This window comes from Myiozetetes cayanensis, unplaced genomic scaffold, assembly GCF_022539395.1.
Source record: "Myiozetetes cayanensis isolate MyiCay16 unplaced genomic scaffold, myiCay2020 scf10, whole genome shotgun sequence".
Classification (NCBI taxonomy): Eukaryota; Metazoa; Chordata; class Aves; order Passeriformes; family Tyrannidae; genus Myiozetetes; species Myiozetetes cayanensis.
In genome coordinates this window covers 13,599,822-13,624,770 of record NW_026086605.1, presented here as the reverse complement: position 1 = coordinate 13,624,770, position 24,949 = coordinate 13,599,822, and the positions used below count along the sequence as shown (strand labels likewise).

Below are 24,949 nucleotides of genomic sequence, written 5' to 3'. Positions count from 1 at the left end.
AATAAGAAAAACATTAAAAGCTGTATATCTTAATTAAACCAGAAACAACAGTCAAAACCCATACAGTTAAAATTTACACCTCCTTGCTCCCCAGACCACTTTCCCACAATTAAAACCAGGTAATTCTGACTATGTCACTGCCAGTTTTTCTTGAAAGGATGAAAATGAATTTATAACAATAAAGAGGCAACTGCAACAATCCTCGGACTATGATTATGAGAAGGATCTCCCACAGTTCAACTACCCCACAAACTGTCAGCTCTTCTAGCTGCACATATTGCACCAGAATCATGAAGAGCATGATGTGGTTGCTGTCATAACCAGTGCTTTGCACAGTTTCTCAGCTTCTATTACATTCAGACATCTTGGTCACATTTCCATAGGCATGTATGGGGATGATTAAAAATGGTTTGTGCTCTTGTTTGCCGTAATAAAAGTAATTGAGCTACCTTATTAAAGACTCTCAGAGTATTTTTCACAAACTGCAAATTAGGATGTGACTTCAAAACAAATCAGAGGTTGGAACATGCTACTAGGGTTCAATTACAACACTTCCTAGATTCCAAATGTAGGAAATACTGGACTTCTTACCCTGGTACAGATCACTGACTTCAGTGCAATGGTTTTCCCCTTCACCCTCAGGGTGTTACTACATTCTGCCAGCTTTGCTGTGCACACAGAGCTCCAAATGCTGTAAAGGGTTCCTTTTCCTTCAGCCTCCCACTTTGCAAGTAATTGCTCAGTAAATTTTCCTTAACATACGTATTACACAAACTCTTCTCTAATCCCTTGGTAACTCCCTAGCCAACAGTAACTTTTTACAAGAGATTCCAGTTCACTAACTACTCTTAAATATCAAAGATAAGATATGGAAAAAGGTTTACATATTGAGATTATCCAAATAATTACTTACCTGAGTGGGATCCGGGAGGATCAAATCACAGCTTTTAGGTAAATGTTTGTGAAGGAATATTTTCCGCAAAGAGTTATTACTGGAGTTCAGTGTCTGCGATTCCAAGTCAACAGAAACTACATGCCCCAGAAAGGGGCCAGCTTCCAGCATCTATAAGATGTACAAGATCCTCAATTGCCAAGTGCTTGAGGGAACTTGTGTAGATCATATCTGAACTAGACAATACTAATGTTTTCATAATTACAGCTCTTCAATGAATAGAGCTGATAAACCTAAACCCAGTGCAGCTGCAGAACTTTAAGATTCAGATGCTGTACTCTAAAGAGTAAAACATGCAGACTTGTGTGTGCTTCTTTAAGCAACACCAAAGATAGTGTTCGTCAAGCCCTACACAAACTTACTAAGAGCAATCTCACCAAGGTCTAAAGCATGAAACTATTCGAAGGCTTTAAGCGGAGATCTTACAAGACCAAGCACACGAAGCTCCTTGGTAAGCAAGAAAACACAGCTGCCATTAAGCTCCATCATGTCTGATGGACATCATATGGTTAGACTCGATGATCCTTAGAGGTCTTTTCAACCTTTATGATTCTATAAAGCCTGATCAATTCCAACCAATTTCAAATCTTATTATGCCATAAGAGATAAATCTAATTCTTTGACACAGGCATTCCACATGAGTTTGGGCAGAGTAACATGGCATCCTAACAAGTATGTTGAAACCCCTTTCAGCTGGGAACACTTCTGAAACTCCACTCTTGATTTTCATGACACAAACTGCAAACTACAGAACAAACCTACACTGGTAGAGAGATGAAATGGAGGTTTCATTAGATTTTTCCCTCATCTCCAGTTTTATTTAATTCCATAAAATCTCTCCGAATTATTGTTATGCACCTACCACACAAAAGTGTCTCAAGGATAACTGATATGTCCGCAGAGCACTTTGAGCACGTAAAGTTCTATATGAGTGCCAAGTATTAATAAATGAACTGCAGAAAGAAATCTTATTTCTACTTTCCACCCAAGGAGTTAGTATCTAAATTTTAAAAAGCATATGGGTCCACTGAAAATAGAATATATGTTTTAGAAGTTAAGGAGGAGATGCTAAATGACAAAATTACACAACCAAAATATTTCCAGAATCATTGCATTTTTCTCTCACGGAAGTGCAATTTTAGTGGAAGAATCCTGTTTTCACCATAGTCCTGGTTTTTACACTCTCTTTTCCAGCTGACTTGACTGAAGTGCAGACCATTAATATCTGAAGTGCCTTGTTTTGATTATACTGGCCTTTGCTGGTACCAATCTAGTTAAGGTATCACCAAGAATTTTCAGCATAAAACACATTTACAGGTTTATAACTTGGCTTTAAAAATTCTACTACAAAAGACAGTGGGAGGCAGAAAGGCTCAGATGAGTGCATTATATTACATATCCTATGTGATGCATACTTGCTCACAATGCTATGAAAAGGGGAGGGATTAGCTTTAGCATGTTTGACAAGCCACATAAATGATACTTTTACTTCCCAGTTTATATAATTAAAATAATATTTTCTAAGTGTTTCAGCTAATTAGCTTAACTTGCCCGATTTCACAATTTAGTTTAATTTATAGGAGGTGTCCACATAATATAGGAATTGGAATGTCATATCTATTGATCGTATTTATACACAAATGTTTTCCCCCTTCCTCCCCTCAGAAGTCAATTGTGGCTTGTCTCCAAAGGCTCAGCATCTAGGTGATGGGATGTTACAGACTGCTGGCAGCAAAAAGGTTTAAATGAAGATCAAGCCTGAATAAACCAAATGTAGGTGTTTGCTGTGTTGTAAAAGATGAACTTAAGGAAAACAGATGGAGTAAAGAGAACATTGCAGGTTACTTAAAATGCTAGTCTTAAAGCAACATGCAGTTCTGGCCATTGGTATTGTATTTCCTCAAGCCCACATAAGAACACAACACAGCTCTCCACTACAGCACAACAACATTAAATATAAACCCTGCCATTAAAGGGTAGAGGGTAATGGCATCAGTGTGGGCAACCCATGCTCAGGTAGTGTTCAACTATTATCTCCAGTTTAAGTAGGCTGAAAATACGCAAATCCAGCCAGCACTGTTTTTAGATAAAATTGTCAGCTTTATGGATATTTATAGTATGTGTCCAGTCTTGCAGAACTCCATCTTCCTCCACTTCATCTGTAATATAAACTGCTTTTAGTCCACATTAATACAATGTGTTACTGGGATACTTCTCACATTCTGTATAAGTCAGGCAGCAGATCAATACTCAGCCATGCTGAGGGGAAAAAAAAAATCATTAAGTTAGGATCCTGTTAAAAACACAACCACCAAGAGAATAAACCTGATGCACAGGCCCCATTCCATCTGGATGCATATGCAGAGTATTACTTTTACATACATCAGAAGTGGCTTTCTTTTCAATACATAGTTTTAAAGAAGCCTACAGGTTTTCATATCCTATGCCAAATCAGTCTCACCTCAAAAAAATTTTACTTCTCTGCTTCTCATGAAAGCTCTTTCTTTTGATCAAGTTCCCACCCTTTGTATCAAACCCCTTACCCTTCTATTTCCTGTGGTGAAATCACAGCACTGAAATTGGAATAGCAAAGCTATTTCCATGCAGAATCTGCTAATTGACACAAGCACAGCTTTGTAACTTTTACTTGGATCAAGCAGGAGTAAGGACGTTTTAGATAGACTTTAGAACGAATAACAATAAACTAAAAATCAAAAGGAAAGCACACTTACAAAAAATATTTTTTTTAAGTGCAAGTTGTTCTATTTTTTGAGGTTGCCTGATGTGAAAGCCTCCTGTGAAACTTTACTGAGCATTTTGGGGTTTGCTCCCCTCAATATTTTTCAGAGCCAAAAAAGCATTTATTCCACCTGCATCAGAGCACTGGTAATATAATGCTGGTCTGTTTGCCTCAGAAGTAAAAGAAAAACAGAACAGCCATACAATCCTCTTCCTATTGTTCTCCCAACCTACCACATAAGAAACAGAAACTGATGCCATGCCCCATAGGTCAACAAACTTGAGCTCTGTGAGACAATAATTGCAGAGTTGAGATTCCTCTGAGACACCTTGCCTCCAGCTCAGCAAAGTTTAAATCAAGAAAACATAAGCTTCAGTGTCCCAGCTGACCTTCACTAGTCAGGACTTGGAAAGAGAGAGAAATGGCCTCTCAGAAAGAAGCTCCAAAGCATGTTTCACCTTTGCAGCACATCACTCATTCAAAGAAATGGTTTGCAAATGCAATATAGGACTCAATGCCCATCTTCTTACAGGTGTTCAAGCTCTGCTCAGTTTCACAGAAGTCAGTGTAAGTTAACAGCAGTAAGCAACTTGCACAAGCAAGTTTCTACTTACTACTGCTTGTAAGTGGAGAGAATAAAAACCTTCCTGTTAGTACCTGCAGTGAAACTCAAATGGTTTAAGAGGCTTTGCTGCCGCAGTTTTTCATTCCCTCACATTCTGCTCAAGTGACTTGGCTCTTTGTTTCTGATGGGCTCGCAGTACCATAGATCCCTTCACCATCACGTTTCGTCATTTCACAACTGCAGTTGCCATGACAACAGGATGCAGCTTATCTGTGCTGTTTTCATATTTCCAGTTTTTGTTGCCATAACAACACAATCATTCTGGTTTTTTACAAAAACAGCAACTTTAAGCCATGTATTCTCAAGGACACAGGATTCATCATGTACGTAATCTTCATGAGAGAAGAGATCTGTACACGCCATTTATAAATTAAGCTATTTTTTCTGAAGGGGGATTTTTCACTCACAAAAGTGAAAAGCTGACAGCAATTGCTAGAGGCAGACTGCTGAGACATCTAAAGCCTGGCCTTTAATAACAGCCAGAGTAATATAGCACTAGGCCACTTCCGAGTGGGGACTCCCCACAGTGTCACACTGTGTCAAACTGCACAATTGTTATGTGATGTGAGTAAGTGTCCATACTTGATTCACCCAGGCAGATCTGAATTAGATGTTAGATGCAATTCTCTTGAGTTTTAACCCAGTGGCCTCCCCATTATTACCAACACCACCACCATGCAGCTTTGTGTTTGAAGGCCCATTTTAATTCTGTAATTCAAGCTGTTGTTGCAGATTTGTTTTTCAGACACTGACCCTCTTCGCTTTCAGGTGACTGCATTTTGAACTTTGATTTACAGGAAGTGCACATTCATCAGACTGGTGAGAAAATGTTATACAAACACAGCATGCATAAACACAAAACAGTGATGGCTATGAGGGGTATCAGCTAACATGGCACTGTAACTTCATTACACCCTCATTTATGTACTTCACTAATGAGACAAGCACAGGTGTCCAACACGGTCCCTCACATGAGATGAATAACAATAATACAGTCCAACCTGCTTTAGCCATGCTTGGTATCCAGAAGATATAAGTTGGAATCCATCTTTTGGCATGTGTATTCGGGGCTAGGAGAGAATAGACATAAAGAGAGACCTCCTTTTACACTGGGACCTAGCTAACCTAAGTCTAAATTCTGGAGCATTTTAAACAATGCAGATTTTTTTAAGCCACATATGAAGGTTTAGTACCCAGATTAGTTCTTGTTTACTCTTCTGATATCAGCTGCTTTAAGAACATTTTTTTAATAAAGTCACAATAATTTTTACGATTTCCACCATTTTATATTTCAATTCAGTATATATAGGCATTTCTTTAAAATTTCCACACAAATGCATTTGGATAAGCACAGCCTCTGTGGTGGGTGCAGTAGAAAAGACTAATGGTCATTAATGCTTTTGACACTAAATAAATGGTGTCAAAACAGGAGTATGAGTGTTTTCACAGTTACCATCTTCAACACAGTCAGACCAAGACACTGGACAAGATGAAGAGATTATGGAAAATCCCTGAAAAGGTGTAGCCTTAATACTGGGGTAAGAGGAAACTATACTCACACACAGCCATAAATTATGCCTCAAACTGACAGACAAATATAATCTCCTCCCCATTTATCGTTTTCATGCCTTATTGAATTGAGGAAAAGGCAAGACATCCAATTGCTCTGGATGAACATATAGCTTACAGCTAAGAAAAAGATGCACCAAAAAATGAAACAATGCCTGGTATGACATTCATTTGTAGTTTGAAGACATTCTCACATTCAAGGGGATTCAACTGTTCCCATTCCCTCCAAAAAAGAGATGCTTAGATATTAAAATCAAAATCACATCTAAGCAACAGGACCAGACAGGACCATCCACAGACACCAAATCCAGAGATCCTTCTTACTCCTGGAAACTACTTCATAATTCCTTTCTTAATTTACAATACTTGCCCTCCAAACCAGCAGATGTGTGCCCCTACAACTCCTCCCAGATGGCTAGAAGAAGCTTTCTCATTTTCAGAATGGTTGTATTCAACGTGAGTTTACCTTTGTTCATTCTTGAGTCAACACAATATTAAGTTTGTAGGAACTGTATCCACCTTGGTACTCTAAAAAATACAACTGGTTGGAGAGAAAAAACATGTCACCACTGAATGACGAACCTTCTCACCTATGGTGGAGAGGTAATCCAGCCTTGGAATTTGAAATTTAAATAAGAACTAGAACAGACTAAATTTGTGCCTCTAAAGAGAAGTATACGTACAGGATTTTACAATATACTTTGAACATTAGTTATTTTTGCTTCTCTACAGTTTGAATTTAAATCCTCTTAAATCTTTCAAAGTAGCAGTAAGATTATGCCCTGGTGTCTTAGCCAGTGATCTCAGTTAAACATGAATTTTAATAATCACCATTGTGCTGATAAATTAAAGTCAAGTATATCTCATTACTGCATTCACCTACTGAGTTAGGACCTGCAATGCTTAGCACAGTAACAAACTATGTTTTAGGGGACTTCTCACACAGCTAGAAGCATCATCGGCTGAGACCTAATCCTTACTTCAGCACTAACTTCATGGGTGGTTAGTCTTTCTACTACTGTAAAATGAGGACAACACTCATTTAACCCACCTTACAGGTTTGCTGAGAGGAACTGTTGACATTTCTACCTGCTTTGAAAATGGAATAAACTATACGAAGTGCTACCTCTATCTAGCAAGAACACTACAGAAACCCACATTTTACTTCTGGCTCAAGAGCTTAGTTGCTTTTTCAAAGTAGCACAGCACAGTGTATATCTACAAAAAAAAAAAAAAAGAAAGAAAGAAAAAAGCCTTTGTAAACAAGCAGAAATAACAGTCCTTTGAAATCACAGTGTCGGAAGCAGAGACCTGAACACCAGTCTCGGATGTGCCCAAGTTCCCACAACAAATTGTGGAAAATGACTTAATTTCTTCCTGTTTCTGTCACTTAACCTACAAATTAAAGGATAACAGTCAAGTTTCCTCTTTGGACCGGCAGGTTGCTTAACATTTGTTAGCCCATTAGTCCAGAGTGGTCTGAATAACTGATTTAAGACAGAGATTTAAACCATCAATTTGAAGACCCTGGTCCTGCAAATATTTTAGTGTATTAACAGATCTGTTGTCATCAACAGGATTACTCTCATGCAGGAGTGTTTCCAATATCAAAGATAACACTGTATTTCTATTTAAACAAACTCTTGCCAACACAAGTTTTTTGTGACTTGAAAGAAACGTTGCTTAAGTATCAGTAATAAAAAGTCATCAGGACTTTTGGCAGATTAGCAGCTACTGTAAACTCAATTTATTTTTCAGTGCTGACAAATTAAATACAAAAATAGGAGAAACTAAGACCCATCACTCATCCCTCAACACCATATTTGCAAAATCCTCTCAATGAGGTCTGTCTCCTCTACGTTTGATAAACCTGCCCTCATCTAAGAAGAAATCAGACTATAGAGAAGAGAAGCAAATGTTACCAGCACGAGGTATGTCACTACCCACATACTGCTGCTTATGCCATTTAAGTGGGATATTTGCACAAGTGAGCCCCCGTCCACGTCAAGACAAGAATGGATAGAAAAGTGTAATTTAATTAAAACCTCAGAGATTGACCATTGGCTGAACTTTTACAACTGATTTCCTAAATTCTTAATTTCTGTTCTCTAAGGCACACTGTGAGCGACCCCTAGGAATGCATTCTTCAGCAGAGAGAGGCAATTAAGTAGTACATCTGGTTAAAATGTTCTGAATTGCAGTATCTGAATGACAGCAGACACACTGTAAGAGGAACCCTTACACACCTGACAATTTAAAAAAATAAAATAAAATAGCCCCTGTTCCCCCAGCTTTAAAAAGATGTGAGACACAGAAAACTGCCTTGTTTGAAAGCTGTATTATCAATCAACACTAAAATCTTCCACGATTATTCCATTCAAGGCCAGTTCTACTAGCAATACAATTAATTGCCCAGCAAGACCTACTCATTTTTGTATTTTCATGAGCACACATTGCTCATGCTTATGGTTCAATATAATTCATAAACATAGTATTTTCCCATAGCATCTGTTCCAGCATATTCCATGATAAGAAGTCAGGTTGCTAGGGTAATTTTCCCCTTTTCTAATAGTCATGACAATGTTACTTTCCTCAAAAAATAACTCTGAAAGCACTCTAACAGCTAATTTCTATCATGCTATTTTGTGAATATTTCACATTTTTATCTAGGTGAAAAACTAACTTGTAATATAACCCTACTTCCTTTTCCAAGACAATCATGTTTATTATTGAGGACTTGCTTTAAAAATGAGCCCTCCATCACCACAGATGGCTTATTCCACAATCATCAGCAACTTATTCACAGTTCCAAAAAGCAATTTTCCTCTGGATGAAGTGTCTACTCTCTCTTTAGTCTTTCTGGTGGCCTCAGAACTTGTCATCTCTACATTAGCCATATATTAAAAATATTACATATTGTCTATACAGTTGTCTATAAACCGGTGAGCCAAGAATAGCTTACTTTGCACATCTTTTTGTCTGCAACCCCTCACTTTTTTTCATTTAGTAATCTACACTTCCATTTTTAATCCATTTGATTTCTGCAGTCCCTAGCAAGGCCCAGAACAACAGAATGATTTTTGAGAACAAGTCAGTAATTTAAAATCCAGAGGTACCCTCTTCACTTCTCTACAAAGGCTGATTTTCAGAGGACATTTAATTACAGGCCTGAGTTCCTATTTTCTAAGCCTAAACACAACCCCTGAAGGCTTACAAGATTTGAGTCACAGCTGGAGCTGTGGTTACTATACAGTTTAAATATCAGCCTCTTTACTGTGCAATTTGTTTCGAAAATCAAATCAGATGCTGTGTCATAAACAAGTGCTAATTAAGTACTGAGCGGAAATTGGGCTTTTTTGTGCAAGAAGGGTTCTTAAATATCTGCATCTTCACTTCCATAAGAAAGGATAAATATGTCAAGAATGATAATTATAAAATGAAACCTACTACGGTACTTCCAAGGTAGTACTGCTGCTTCTCCATTTCATCTGCTTCCATGTAAGAAGAAACGAGGGGGGGGGGAAGTTGAAACTTGTATGAAATACATATGTACCAAGGATTTTATTAATCTCATCATATAACCCATAATGCATTCTTTTCCCTCAGAGAGGACATTCACTCTGGGTTTCCATCACACAGGATTTAAACAGGCAAGCTAAACCCATCTCTCTTCTGTCACTGCAAAGCAAAAGTGAAGCTACTTATATCACCATTCCTTTAAGTCATGATCTACACACAGTATTTATTTGACAATAATATTGCATTCATTAGACACACCACCTTCTTTGATAAATATCAAGAGAATAACAGGAATAATTCATTTTAATACTCTGAAGGTTGCCTCTGAGTAACAATATTCACGACTCCATTAAGTAACAGGCTCTCGGCTACAAAAGGCAGAATTAGATCTGTCAGTCACTGACATGGAAGGGCATGGCCAGTTGCATTGAAGATTGTCCGGTTGAGATGACTTCCACAGCAAAGGAAAGTATCCCCTGTGGCCTAGAACTTGTAATGAGTTTGCATCCATTACAGCAATAAACTGAATTCCTATTACAGAATATACAACTTCATGGCCCAAACAGATCCACTGCCCAAAGCAACACTCAAAATAAGGCACTGTTAGATCTGTGGACTCCAATTCAACAAAACCAAATACAGAATTTCAAAATCTTTCACTGTTATTAGGAGAAAAAAAAAAAACACGAGCTCTCTGATCCTATGACTATGAGTTGCCAATATTTAAGCATGTCCTTTGTGAGATTTTGTAGAAGGAATGAACGAACACTAAGTCAGCTGACTGTCAGGTCTCACAGTTTGATACAAACTCCTTCAGAAGGACACAGCGCTCTCGAACAGTAGGCTCTGACTGCCTGCAAACTTAATGAGTTCACCGCACGTGGTGAACGTGGCTACTCCAGCTCTTTAATGAATCTGTTCAAGTATGTCGACTGAGATCTGCTCAAAACCAACTCCCACCGGAGGATGTCTATTTATATTTCTTGACAGATAAATAGACACAAGGTTTCTTTATGTCCTGCAAGAGCAGCAGCAACCAGGAAAACTACTTTTGTAACATGAAACACCTGGATACCTTCTTTAGGGCTCACAAGAATATTAAGCTACAGTATTGAAAACGAAATGGAGACCCATGACAGCACTCCATTAATCTTTGGACAAAGTAACAGCAAGCTCTGCAAACATGCTTACTCTAGCAGTGCAGAGATTCCCTTCGTGTCCATAAGTAAAAACATGCTTGATTTCACAACCATTTGACATTTTAAGTATGAAATTCGAGTCCTGTATCCAGCCTCCTTCAAGACTGCAAGACCTCTGGTAAAGAAAAGAGAAGCTCCATTTCTCATGCTACTGTCTGAACTTGTGCCAGGTAAGTATCCAACAAGAACAGTGGCATTCACAGTGCAAGCATTACATATAAAACAGCAGCTGGAAGCTTGTCTAGAGATCAATAAAACGAAGCTGCTGCCTTTCAAATATCTCGTCTGTTTTTTGGAAGTCCATAGAAAAGTCAGAAGGCTCATCTGGATTCTGATTTTTTTACTGAGATTTAGAGCATCAGGAATAGAAAATTCTGTACTTAAAAAAAAAAAATACAGCCAAGGTAAAAAAAATTAAGTCTGGAAAATGACAATCTCCATAATCACCAAAAGGATTATGTTAACTTTCAACTGTTAACTTCCACCTTCCTGATCTCCTGCTAAACTTTAGGTAGCAGACAAAAAAGTATGCAGAAGAGATGGGGTACAGGTCTGTGCCAACTATCCTGGAAGGAAATCTGCAGTTCACACGTTAAGCAGACAAACTTGTATGAGGAATACTATTTTTTTTCTAAAGAGAAGGAAACACTTTCAAGAGCAGACTCCAGCACTCAATCACATTTTTTGCTTAGCTACCAAGCTCTTGTCTTCTGAGCAGACTCCAGCACTCAAGCCAAACACTTTCCTGTTCAATGAAGTAAGCAAAACACTTCCTCTTTGCAGGAATGGACATTCTGTCCCAACATATTTCTCTCACAAAGCACTGTACTACAATTACAATGCAGGACCTTTTCACCCATCATAAGTAACTTGGAATTCATAACTAATTGTCTCAAGAACTTACCAAAATATATTATATTTCCTTTCTTCATCTAAATGCCCTGTACTGAGTTCAGCTCTATGACAGTTCTCAACTCCTTGAAACTGGCACAGGATGTAAATGCTCCTTTGCTTGGCTTACCTAGAGGAAATTCCTCCTTCAGCCAAGAAGTACCGAAGAAGTGCCTGCTGTCTTGGAGGACTATGATGAAGTGGGGGCAACAAAAGCAGCCTGAAGACACCTAATGGGTAGCCCCTGGTAGCCTCCTCACGCCAAACAACTATCTGTAAGACTAACCAGAATGAGTCTAAAACATTGCAAAAATAGCTGGTCAAAGAAGAACAACAAAAAAAAACAAACCCAAAACACAAACAGAAGGTCCTCTCTCCCAATAAAGAAAGTCTACTGAGACTGAGTACTGATAACTATTGCCAAAATGAAACAGTCACCATGGGAGGCTAAGTAAATCTACTCCCAATTTAGAACAAATGAGAATTAGTGCTAGACTAACACAATCTTCTTCTTTAAGAAGATCACTGAAGTCCAGACAAATTAGAAGTAGTTAAGCACTTGATAGATGACATGTAGGAAGTTAGTAGTTAAAATGGAGAGGATTACAATTAATACCACAATTTTAAGGAGAGTAAGAAACTAAAAGAGTAGAGGATCACAGGCTATTTTGAAAATGGAACCATCAAGTTGTACAGAGATTGATCCTTGTTGAAATTTAATATTAATCTTGAAATTAATGTTAAATACTCTCACTAATGGCTAAAAAACCCCAAGAATTACTAATGTGATAATGAAATCAGAGAGATGTCATAAATATCCAGCACACAGCATCTTGAAGATTTGGGTAACAGAACAAACACTAGATGCACATAAATCAAAATGTTACATTATTTCCATTATAAATTAGGAACTCAGTAACTGAGAAGAGGGAAAGAGGTCCTGGGATATGTTACTCATTAGATAATGATGGTTCACCAATACGATGAGGTCACAATGATAGCAAATACTACTATAGGATATTATATAAAGGGAAGGACACGCAGAAGAGAGATATTAGGATTAATGCTTTTGTACAAAGAATCAATAAAATATTTCCTGGAATGTTCTACATAGTTCTGGTCATTCAAGTTTCAGACTAACCAAATTCTGCAGCTGTTTAAAAAGGTCTGCTAAGATGATTAAAAGTTACAGGAAATTTCCTATAACAAAAAGAAAAATAAATTAAGAAATGCTGGTTTAGCCTGACCAGATCCAGCTCAGAGAAGAATATGATTGCTCTCCACAAACATCTGCAGATCAACACAGGGGAACAAGGAAAGCTGTTTAAGCTCAAGGACAACACTGGCACAAGAACAAATGGAAATTAATTAGCCATGAATGGAGTTAAGCTGGAAAATAAGAACAAGGATTCTAACTTTCAAAGTAGTCAAGTTCTGAATAGCTCTACAATGGCATGGCAAAGAGAATTCCACTTAGAAACTGCCTGGAGTAGCTTGAAAAAGCTCTAGAGAGTACACTGTCTGCCAGTATCAGACTTGAACCCAAGCAACACAAGACCTGTTCCAATCCCACACAGAGATGTGTCTTCTCACTGATGGGCTCTTTATAGTGTCTGCAGGAAGTCTTATTTTTAGGTGAGATTATAGATATACAGGAATACCTTCTTGTCAGCAAAAACCTTGCAGGACATTTATGCTTGCTTATAAACAACAGCTGTAACAAAGTACTAGAGCAACACACTTCACTGGAGTCATCCTAGTCAAGAGAAGAAAAAAAATTAAAGGGAAAAAAATTACAAGAAGAACAGGGAATGTAGATTTTTTTTTTCCTTTTGAACATATTAGCAACAGAAAACACCTTCTGTCACATTTGAAGGAAGTGTTAACATTGTTTGGATTTCTTCAGAAAACTGTTGAGATGTTTCCAAGACCTATCTTCTAGAACAAGATCAATTCATGGTTTCATGGTTTCTTGGAGACTACACCCACTTCTCATTGTTCTAATTTGCAGGAGGTGAATGATAGCTGGCTGCATTTCTCAATCAAGCTGAGAGTTTTGGCATATAAGAAGGAAGGGCATTGAGCAGACCCAATGAACAATCCCCCTGGAGAACCGCCAACCTCTTCTTAACAGACAGAATTCAAGGCCAACTATCCATAAAGTAAAAGCAACTCCCACATAAACACTGCTCCATTCTGCATCGCTCTCACAATAAATTACCAACGATGTGTGTAGAGAGGGAGAGTGACTACATTGTACGACAGACTTCCATGCTAGACCATTTTTCTCTGAAACAACTAGAGACTGTTCTGGTTGCTGTACAAGCAAGCATGGAAACGTTCTGACTTTCTTTTCTAGTCAGAATACAGTCCAGCCTTGATTAGTATCCAAGCAAAGACTGCTATCACCTTTTTCCACACTGTTTAATCCATCCTTTTACATCTGAAGAAAAAAGAAACCCCCTCAAAACTTTAAGAATAACTATGACCTAAGTTGGAAACATCATGAGAGACTACTCCTACAAACGGAAAAATCCCATGCAGGCACAGAGCCAGCTGACAAAAACCACACCAGAGTTCTGCACTGACTGGTATCATCTAAATTCCCTCTCTACCATCTTCTGCAGAACTGTTTTGCTCCAGGTGCTTCTGAAGAAGATGGCCCCATGTAGACTGAAGTCAGAAGTACACTTATTATTGTTCTGCTAACATACAACTGCACTTTAGAACTTCACTCCTTCATAGTACGTGCCCACAACCTTTCCCTTCTTACCATGGGATAGAGGAAATTAAACCAGCATTAGACTTCTTGCTGTTTCTAGTCCAAACTGGTTACTCCAGTGGATTCTGGCAAGAGGTAGCATGGTTCCTGCTCACAGACTGTAAATACTTCTGTCCTTCCCTCACGAAGACTGGAAAGACCTCTTGCCAAGCTTTCCCATTCTTCCTTATCCTCTCCTTTCTGTTGCTCTCATTAAGATGAATGCACAAGACCCTGTTTCAGCAGTGGGGGAAGCGAAATTAAATCAGATGTTTCTCAATTTTTAATATGAAGGAGGAATAGAAGCAGCTAGAGTGTGCAGAATTATGATCAATCATTTGTTTCCAAGAAAAATCACTAAGGAAAAGTGAAATAATTTAAAACTAAAAGTCATCATTGCCACTTCTGAACCCTTCTGCCATCCCAGATAACAAATCTGGCTTTGCACGCATGGCTGCAAGTAGGCTGAGCACCCATTGGTTAATGGAACCAAGGAACTTGCAGAAAAAAATGAATTTTAATGCAGTTTTTAGAAATACTTGTCATTGTTTCAGCATTGCCATTTAGTGAATGGGACCGATTTCTCTCTCAGTAGGGGATGATATTTTAATGATGTAACAATGTACTTCCCAGAAGAAAGACAAGCCTCATGAGGCAGATTAAAACTAAGAATATTCAGATCCCATTAAAATCAGACAGTTTCATGCCATTTTTAAAATTAATTTTGTTTAATGATAAAATGTATTATCTTAACAGGTGGCTAGCCAATTGTAAAATTAACCAAAACATGGTCAGAAGCACAAGGCTAGCTATTAGAAGAACTGGTTTCTTTGTATTCTGCTTTCTTTTATAAGTGTACCATATGACCCTACACAAATTCCTCCAATCCATGACCCCTGGCAAATTTCTGAGCTTCAGCTTTCTCTTTCTGCAAGCAGGGGTAGTATTTGTCCAACACCAGAGTTCCTCAGGACCTCAGAAAAAGAGACATTAGAAAGCACTGTTGTTTAATAAGCAGGAAATATTTAATGCAATTCCCAGGATTCTTATTTTCAACAACTTCTGTGGCATCAAGAAATTTTTCTCAGCACTGATCAGCATCCTGTCAAGGAAGCAGCTTCATGTTTGACTGCTTATTCATTGTATTTTGAGCACTTTCTCTTTAGCTGCAGCCACTGGACTCTGCCATGCTACAACTCATTTTCAGTTTCCATAGCTGAACACACAGTAGATTCAGCCCTTCTGTGCGAAATCACTTAAAATATATTAAAAATATGCCTTGCTGAGCACCTCCTGAATAGTAAGGAGGAAATGAGGAAGACTGAAGAAAATATTTGGTATTTGAAACACTAGTTAAGCTTGCCACTGAGAATAGTTAAATATTACACAAATCTCACCAGCATGCATGGAGTTTGAAATGACACAATGTAAGCAGACAAGGAAGTGAGGAAATGGCTTATTACATTGGCATTGATGAATTTAGCAAGAAAATTTTTATACAACAAAACCAAATTGCTCAGCTTCTACTGGTCTTACGCGTGATCTGATCATTTATACCCTAAATACTGTTGTAGCAATCACTGAGAAAATGAATTTGACAAGAATATATGACAATTATGCAGATGAAAAAAGGTCCGTGGAATCCCTTCACTCAGTTCTTAGTGAAAATTCCTGATTTCCAGGTATAGATGATGCTCCTTGTAAAAGAAAATAAGCACTTTTCATGAACACATTTTATGATACAAACAAAATACCAACACAGTAAAATCCACAGAAAACAAAATAATGGATGAACACATTCACTTGACAAGCGTATCCACTCAACATCAGTACGTCAGGAAATACTTTCTGATCCCCATTTTAAATATTTTTAGTGTGAATTTTAAATGAGACCAGACCCTGAAGTTTCCTCTGCCATTTAACTTTTTGTCTGAAGCCATTCTTTCTGCTACCTCCATAGCTGCTAGCACTGAAAATAAACAAGAAAACAATGGGACTTTTTATTTTCATCCCATTTACGGCCCAGAGATCAGAGCCTGGTTGGCCACCAGAAATACTCTGAAGATGACCATTTATTTTTTTCTTCATTAGATACCTCTTAAAGGGGTAGTCTCTGAACACTGTACATTCCTGCCTTACCTCTAGAGATGATACAGAGGTATGGAGTAATTTCACTTTCTTCCTCTAAAATCCTCATTGCCTTTTTCTATATAACAAACTACTATAGGATATTGAGTATGTTGAGGCCACTGCACATCTTGTATCTTCTAAGGATTATTTAGGAAACCCCTTGCCAAACCAAACGTTGTGGTTAGAACAGTCTGCTTTATCTTACTAATGAGAATGATAATTTAGTACCAAATACTCATGAGGAATTATAGCTCTGCTGACTGGCAAATAATTTGCCAAGGCAGATTAGTTTAGCTGCATAAAATAAATATCCACCTGCACATACTAGCACTAATCAGGGCGTGAAATTAAACTTTTTATTCAGTGGGAAATAACTGCTGCAAGGCGGCGATTTAGTCTGAGAAGCAAATATTAAGGTCAGCCTATTCCCTCTGATGTTTATAGTATATATTACAGTGCGAGAGCATGGTGCAACAATTTTGGCTTTTTAAGCCTATGAAACTAAATACTTCAGTGATGCGATAGCAAATTTGCCATTTGCTTTTCTAATTGCATACATTTAATGGAGCAAAGTGGCTGAAAGGAAACATTACCAGAGAAGTGAGGGTGAAGTTCCTGAAGTACCAAAGGCCTGCACCAAGGGCAGAAAAATCTACAGCACAAAGTTCGGGGTAGAAGAAAATAAATCAACATTTTCTGTGCAATACACTAGTCTCAACAAATTCCCAAACTAAGAGGATGCTATTTCAGTACTATTGGAAAAAATTGCTAAGCACATGTTTAATATTCAAACAGGATTTGCAAGCCCACATTTAGGAGGCAACATTCTAGCTCTCCCAGCTTACAGAACTGTTCTCACTGCTTTCATGACACCTCTGCTTCGGATACCCAGGATTCTCTGCCACAATGTCCACAACACAAATATGTTCTTAGGAAGGCTGCAAGGTTCTACAAGAAGACATTTAAAACAAAGCTAACAAATCATAGATCTTAAAAATCCCAATCCTACTGACACCATAAATCACTCACTGCAAACAGAATGTCTTTTAAAGTACAAGCCTTTGTCCATCTGTTCCATATATATACACACACAAACAGAAAAAAAATTCCAACTCTATTACCCTTCAGCTTCCAGTGACACTGACTATTCTTTACTGTATTACCTGGCAGTTGTGTGGAAACTCCTACAAACATGAGAGTATAAAAATTAATCAACTTCAGACTTTTCCCTGATTAAAAATCAAAACAACCCCCCCACAAAACTCTTTAAAAACTGACAACAACCAAACAAACCCCAAAAATCAATGCATAAATGTATTTTAAAAGACAACCAAAAGGTCCTGCTTCTCCTGTGAAACTGGAAGGCCCATCAGGACCTTCTAGAATCATATCCAAAAAGAAAGTGGTAATTTAGGGGTAAAACAGAAAAAAAGACACTCATGGAGAATGCTAGGATTGCCATCTTTCTATTCACAGCCCAAGAAATTAAATACATTATTGCAAACTGATTAATTTGTAAAAACTGAGAAAGTAAAACTTAATTAAATATCAAGCTTTTGCCTTTCAAACCATCCTATATGGGATCCCAAACTGGTCAGGTACTGTTCCAAGCACTGCTAATTAAATACAACTGAAGTTGTCACTAGTCCATTCAAGAAAACAGATGTCGCTTCATAGAGCTTTGATATTTTTCTTAAATACCTTTCAAAATGAGGAACAAAAAATATGAACTCTTATAAAAAGGGCTTTATTGTATTTTTATAGCATATTACATACCTTGTAACAATCATTCGGTTAAGTGTGAATGTCAGTTTTATTTTCTGTCCCTTTTTTCTTGGCTATTTACAAGCTTTGTAAGAATCGTTCCTTAATTAAGTCTAAACATAGTTTTATATAAATGGATTCCTGGAATTAAAAACGTTCAGACTTAAGAAATGATTGTTACAGAGACTGTAACAGGCCGTAAAAAAGAATGCCACTTTAAACAAAGATTTCTCATTTTAATTAAAAAGATAATCATCAGAACATTCGTATACTTAACAGAACCATTTGAAGCTACTTTGAAAAAATATCTACTATTCTATGCAGGCTTATGTAGTTTACTTTATATGACATTTAATCAAAGTCTCAGTTGAGCCTATCACACTCATACTCTAAATATTGTATCTACAGTTTCAAACACTTATTCAAACATGAAAGTTACTTATCGAGCACCTCAATTTCTTGTTCTTTTGTAAATGGTTATGACAATGGAAATCCCATTTCTTGAAGGCATAAAAGCAGAGCTCTGTAAGGCAAGAGGTTTGGGGCGGGGCTTTTGTGTGCTTTTTTTTTAAGTTAATGGGCACGTTCCGCTTGTGCATCAGTCTTTTACACACTGTACTTTATGAAGAGTGTACTTCTATCTGTAGCACTGTACAAACATAAAAAAGGGCTGAAGTGAACTAAGACAGGTTCAACTCTGTAAAATCCTTGCTGTACCGGCAGAAAACGGGACTATATAATTTAAAAGATCATATTTTTAATCTATGAACCGTCTTTCATTCAAAAAACAAACAAACAAACAAACAACCTGATGACATATAGAACACGATAGAAAACACTCATTCACCAGCAAAAAGCCTTCCCTGGTGGGCAGCTGCTTTGTATTGCATAGTGTTAATTCACAGCAATTTAATACGAGAAATAAATTAGGCCTTATTAAAATGTAGAGTAAGCAAATTAAGTTAAATAAATTACTTAAACTCTAAAGTATTAGATTATATGTATTGTAACTGACCATGAATAACTAGGAATCTGGTAGCAGCTATTAGTTAAATGCAGTACTGCTCCATTGGCAAGTAATCAAGCCAGTATAAGCCACTGAGAAGGCAGCTGCCTTCCACTCCCATCAAAATGTTGCACAGACATAAGCATACAGCAAAACAACAGAGTGCAGTTTGTCTTTCAAAACATTAAATGTAGATGCCTTAAAGCAAAATAGTTTCATTCATAATATTAGTACTGGATGAAGTTTCCACATGACATTTTTTTATTAGAGTTGGACATTAAAATGAAAAACAAATCACCAGGTCCTCCTTGTGACTCAAGAGAGCTGCTCAAAGTCAATGTCAAAAACTAGGTACTGACATCTTTAAGTGGAAAAAAGTATTATCTTCTAGAGAAGCACAAAAATACTACTCCCTACAGGGTTGCTTTTTAATATGAAATGAAACCTACCCCAAACACGCATCAAAAACAAAACTCTCTCTCCAGTTTTTGATAATAGGCCTCACGTCTCCAAAAAATATTTGAATATTTACCTGTGATGCTGCCCAGGAAGCTCTGAGAAAATCAATAATTAATAGCAAAGCCCACCTCAATCCAAACTGTGAGCCACCAAACAAGGAAGACGAAGACAAAGCGTGTCCCACACTCGGACAGACAAGGTAATACATTGAGAATGATTCAGCATTAGCTGAGAGGATGCACGAGCTACCTCTGTGCAGACAACTGCACCAGTGCCATTACTGCAGTGCCCAAGCACTTCCTGAGTGCTAAAAGGCAGAAACAAGAAGACTTTTCCTAGGAAGGCCAAGATGATACTTGCAACTTATACCTCATGTACCTAAACAACCCGTGCCACCCCTCCATGAACACCAGAAGACCCCTAGTCTGACAAAAACTTTACTACCTCAGCATAATTAAAGTAAGAGCCATGTCCTAGACAGAAATGCGCTAAAGCAAAAGCCTGAGATGTGTTAAACAAAAGCTTTTCTCACTCTTCCCTCAACCTGTAAGCAAAAATATCCCAGAAAGTTCAGAGTGGACAGAGGAAGGCCACATCTTTCATTGCATACTTTACAAGCATTTTGCATACAAGAAGCATTTTAATAAAACATGGAAGAACTTAGGTTGACTTTTAGCTCTCAGTGCAGGCTGATCTTGATAATTCCTTCCTTTATCTGGTGCTCTTAACAGACACATCTCCCATAAGATCAGCTCTCTCTGGCTTCCCAGTGTCAAGGAGCTCTATTGTTCGAGTGGGACACAGCCCAGCTGCAAGATGGATGGGGATCCCCTCAGCCTCCAGGCCTGATCTTACAGATGATCTCAAAAGGCCTGGACTAAGACCTTGGATGGGAACCTCAATACAGGAGGCAAAAAAGGCAGCATATGAGAAGAGAGGGTGGCATGTACACAATGCTGTCTGGCAGTAGACAACAGTGTTTCACAAGAAACATTTTGGGATGTGAAACTCACTATCTAGAGGCAGGTTGTAATTACCAAGCTTGGCCAAACACAAATGCAGCAGGATCTGGGACACTCCTTTGGCCGACAACACACCAAAGAGGGCCATTCATTATTACTAATTGTTACCTTGTCTATTTAGGTGGCCATGGCATTTTCCCACTTCACTGAGCTGAGACTCCATAAATCTGAGAAAGTTGGAGACTACTACCAAAAGGGTCAAAAAGTCTCAGGAGAAACAAGTTCTTCCAGACCAAAAAACAAAAGCCAAACAAGTGGTTTCAAAGCTCAATTAAAAATTAAAATTTGCAAATAGCGTTTCCTCAATTTCATTTTGGGCATATGCTCTGAAGGTTTAATAGAATTCCTTCTTCCTGATGAGCTTAAATTTAATTCTGTGCCACTGGAAGCACTAATGCCAAACAAACTTTTAGCAAGTGTTGCCAGTCATTTAAATTATATCCTTAGGGAAAGAACAGTTTGGGACACGTGAAACTTACATTCAGTTTGGTTGGCAGTAGTTTGTTTTCATTTCTAAAATCTTACATTTCTGGCCAAAACGCTCAGAAATATCAGCTAATGAAGAAAGAGAATGAAACTACAGTTCAAGTGCACAATGCCTCAAATCTACGTAAATTAGCCTCATTTGAAGAGTACCTTAGACGCAAGTACCCCCAAGGCTGTTTTCCCTGCCAGAGGCCAACTTACAGACCTAAACAATGTACGTGCTCTTCGCAGTCACTAGAACTGATACGCTGCTGCGGCAGCAGGTGAAACGCCTAAGTGTCAGTATTTACAGCTCTCGCGGTAGAAAAAGGGAGTCAAAATAAAATCACAGAGGGATGGGGTGCAGTATGGAACGATACTCTAAGGTACAGAGATAAAGAAGAAAAAAACGAAGAATTACATGCGCAAACCCCCCCGGTGCCTCTAGGCCCCTCTGCCAGGTCCTGCCTCTCTCCAGTTTCACTTCTCTCGCTCCCAGGTGGCACCTGGAGCTCCCTCCCCCCTCCTCCCAGCGCTCCTTTTCCACGGATTTGGGGACCCCGCTCCCGGCACGCAGCTCCTCCCCGGCAGGCAGGACCCACCCCCCACTCCTCCCGGGCCCCGCTCACCACCCTTCCCCCCCGCCGGCCCGGCGCCCCCCGCTCCGCTCCGGCTCAGCCCAGCCCAGCCCCGAGGCCCAGCCTCCCCCGGCTCCCTTCCCCATTGCCCTTCGCTCCATCTCACCACCCTCCACCACCCCCACTCCCCCCGCCCCTCCAGCCTCTGCACACGCACAGGTGCCCACTCGCCGCCGCCCCGGCCCCTCACCATGAACTTGAGCGCCTTTTCCTGCAGGACGGCCTCGGCCGGGTCCATGTTGCCGCGGGGCCGGGCCGGGGCCGCCCCCCCGCTCGCCGAAGGCCGCGGCCAGCGCAGACGGGAACCTGCGCTGCCCCGCGCCCCCCCACCGCGCCCCGCCGCCCGCGCGGCGCATGCGCCGCCCCGCAGGCCCACGGGAAATGGAGTCCCCGGCCGTGGCGCCGGCAAGGGCCCAAACGGCGGAGTGAAACTACAAGTCCCGGCAAGCCTCGGGGCCGGGGGCACGTCGGGAGGTGGCTGGCGCATGCGCTACCCGCCATGCAGGGTGCCGACGGGAGATGTAGTACTGCGGGGCCGTGACGGTGCGAGGGGCGGCCGGGGGTGGGCGGGGGACGATGGAGGGACGGCCGTGCACAGCCCCAGACCTTACCCTGGGCGTACGGCTGGCTCCCAGGGCACAGCCCCGCCCTCTCTGCGCTTAGCACCTCAAATCAGAGACTCACAAGATCACAGAATGTGCTGAGTTGGGAGAGACCCATCAGGATCATCGAGTCCAGCTCCTGGCCCTGCACAGGACCGTTCCCAAGAACCCCTGAAAGCGTTGTCCAAACATTTGAACTCTGCCAGGGTCGGTGCTGTGACCACTTCCCTGGGGAGCCTGGTCCAGTGCCCAAACACCGTCTGGGTGAAGAACCTATTCCTGAGACCCAAACTAAACCTCCCCTGACTCAGCATCACGCTGTTTCCTCACGTCCTGTCACTGGCCACGAGAGCGAAGAGGAGCTGCCCCTCTGCTTCCCCAGGAGGGCTCTGCTGCTCCCACGTTTTGCTCCGGGTGCGCTCCATGCTCGCACACTGTCGGTGTTCATCTCGATTGTTGCTCGTAAACCTAAAATGAACCTCCTACCCCTGCATGTGAGGGGTACCATAACAGGTGACTTCCATCCAGAGAGAAAGTTGGTCTGAAGGTCCGCAAGGGATGTTAAACAGAAAAACTTGCATTGCTGGAATGGGTCAGGTAGACTGATGTTCTCGAGGGATGTTTGTTCAAAGCCATCCTGTAAACTCCTCACATAAAAAGCCTCCTGTGGTGCTTCAGTGCCCTTACACTTTGCTTTTTTTCTAGTAGGGTTTCTAAATCAATTTTCCCTGCAAATTGGGCCAAGTTCCCTTTGCTGTACCAAGCAGCAAAATAAAAAAGTAATTGATCAGCATCCCTTGAATAGCAGCCACACATTGGATGGTTATCTTTCTGTTGCACGTCCTAAAAGAGCAGCTCACTCTGGGGCAGTCATCATTTCTAGTTCTCTTGCATTTATTAAATTTGCCTCATCTCTTTCCAGTTTTCCGGAGTTTTTCACAGTGTGCCCAAAAGCTGAAGCCACCTCCCATGTACCAACAGAGAGGAATTACTTCCTATGTCTTTAATACTAACTGTAAGACCCCGATAAGTTTTTACTTCCCTACAGCAGACACGACACTGATTTACAGGCAGTTTGTCATCCAGTAAAACACTCAAGTTCTTTTCCTTACTGCATTTATATATATTTGACTCTGCATCTTAAGTGAGATACCCTGAATTTCTTCCTATTCAGATGCAAAGAAGCCAGCCACAAACATCAGTACTTGCTTGCCCACATACAGCTTAAACCCATTCTTTTAATGTCTTTGTTTGACACAGCCACAAAAGTGAAGCTTCCAGCTGCAGGTAGAAAACCAGCACCTCCTGAGTACCAGCCCCTTCCCTCATTTTATCTAAACACCTCATCTCCTCCAGCTTTTTAGACAAGATGAGAGAAAACAAAGGACACAGGGAACGTGCTCATTGCTGGATTCCTTGCAGGGACATGTGACCCAGGTGGTGCCTCACGATCCAGGAGTGTCCCCTGCAGCCAATGACACAGTGAGGTGACAAGGAATGTCAGCCCATGCAGGGTGTGCTGCTCCCAGAGCAGTGGCCTGAGAGAAGGAGGCAGGGATAACCTTATGTTCTTCCTCTACAATCCCAAGGCATAGGAATCTTCCAAATAAAGCTTTCAGGTCACCAGGACATAGGCTGCTATTCCTGGACTGGCCCAGCCATGCTCTTGGCCATCATAATTTAAGCCCAGACTCCTAGCAGTGAAACACCTGAAATACTTGGCTGTAGTGGGGCTGGGCAGTTTCCAGGCTGCTGACAGCACTGAAAACGCTCACCACAATTATATAAATAACAGTAATTATAATGAGGGAGTCCCATAATTACAAAGGGGTGGCTCCTGTAACAGTACTGCAGGCAACCAGGGGCCGCCAGTGCTTGAGGCATGGCTCTCCCCTGTCTCCTCCCTCCAGGCATCCTGCAGTTGGCTGGGATGTAAATGGATCCTCTTCTCAGCAGCGTGACAGGACGAAGGCTTTGATTGCATGGTTTATTTGTCAATAATATCTGATGCTGGCCTAATTGTAGGAAAATTGAAAAATGTAATGCTTCAGCACTAGACACCAGTGTCCCGAAGCCCTCCAGGCTGATTGATCTGTCTGGACTGTAATTTATAGGGGATTAATGTCTGAGGGTTATAAAAAGCATGAACTATGTGGAGCCAAAACTAATTAGTATATAGGTGCTGGACTTTAAACTTGGTGGAAGAAAACAGTGGCTGGGTTATTCTTCTATACTGGCAGCAGGATCCCACAATGCAGGATGACTGCAGAGGGACAGGGCAAGGGCCTCCACCATGGCATAGAGAATCCGAGGGAGGACTCAGAGATGCAGCACTTGGCCCAGCAGCACTGAGCATAGAGTAACACCTTGCTACGTGAACTTCTCCTGCCTCTGCAGCCCAACCTTGTGGTTCTTTCCCACTGCAGGATGCTCACTGCAGCTGGATGGCCAGCTCTGCACCCAGGAGCTTGCTATGTCCACTGTAACCAGAGGAGGAGAATGGCCAGCACACCGAGCCAGGACACCCACTGGATCTGTGGTACAGTCCTGTGACATAGGGATGTCACATCACACACCAAGAGGAGAGGCACTGGAGAAGACTGTGAT

At 40.3% G+C, this 24,949-nt stretch overlaps 1 protein-coding gene across 5 annotated transcripts in view; it reads right to left on the bottom strand.

Moving 5' to 3' along the window:
* BTRC (beta-transducin repeat containing E3 ubiquitin protein ligase) overlaps positions 1-22,073 on the bottom strand; it is a 121,957-nt gene extending 99,884 nt beyond the window's left edge. The window contains exons 1-2 of one of the 5 annotated variants that reach the window (XM_050336086.1): positions 21,931-22,036; positions 5,319-5,387 (exon numbers count right to left, since the gene is read on the bottom strand). In XM_050336086.1, the coding sequence (XP_050192043.1) occupies positions 5,319-5,387; positions 21,931-21,978 (117 nt within the window). In that variant the 5' untranslated portion in view covers positions 21,979-22,036. Of the gene's footprint in view, positions 1-5,318; positions 5,388-14,268; positions 14,287-21,930 lie in introns of those variants that run through there. The other 4 variants (XM_050336102.1, XM_050336094.1, XM_050336119.1 and 1 more) reach the window with 4 other exon arrangements.
* Between the last annotated feature and the right edge of the window lie 2,876 nt (positions 22,074-24,949).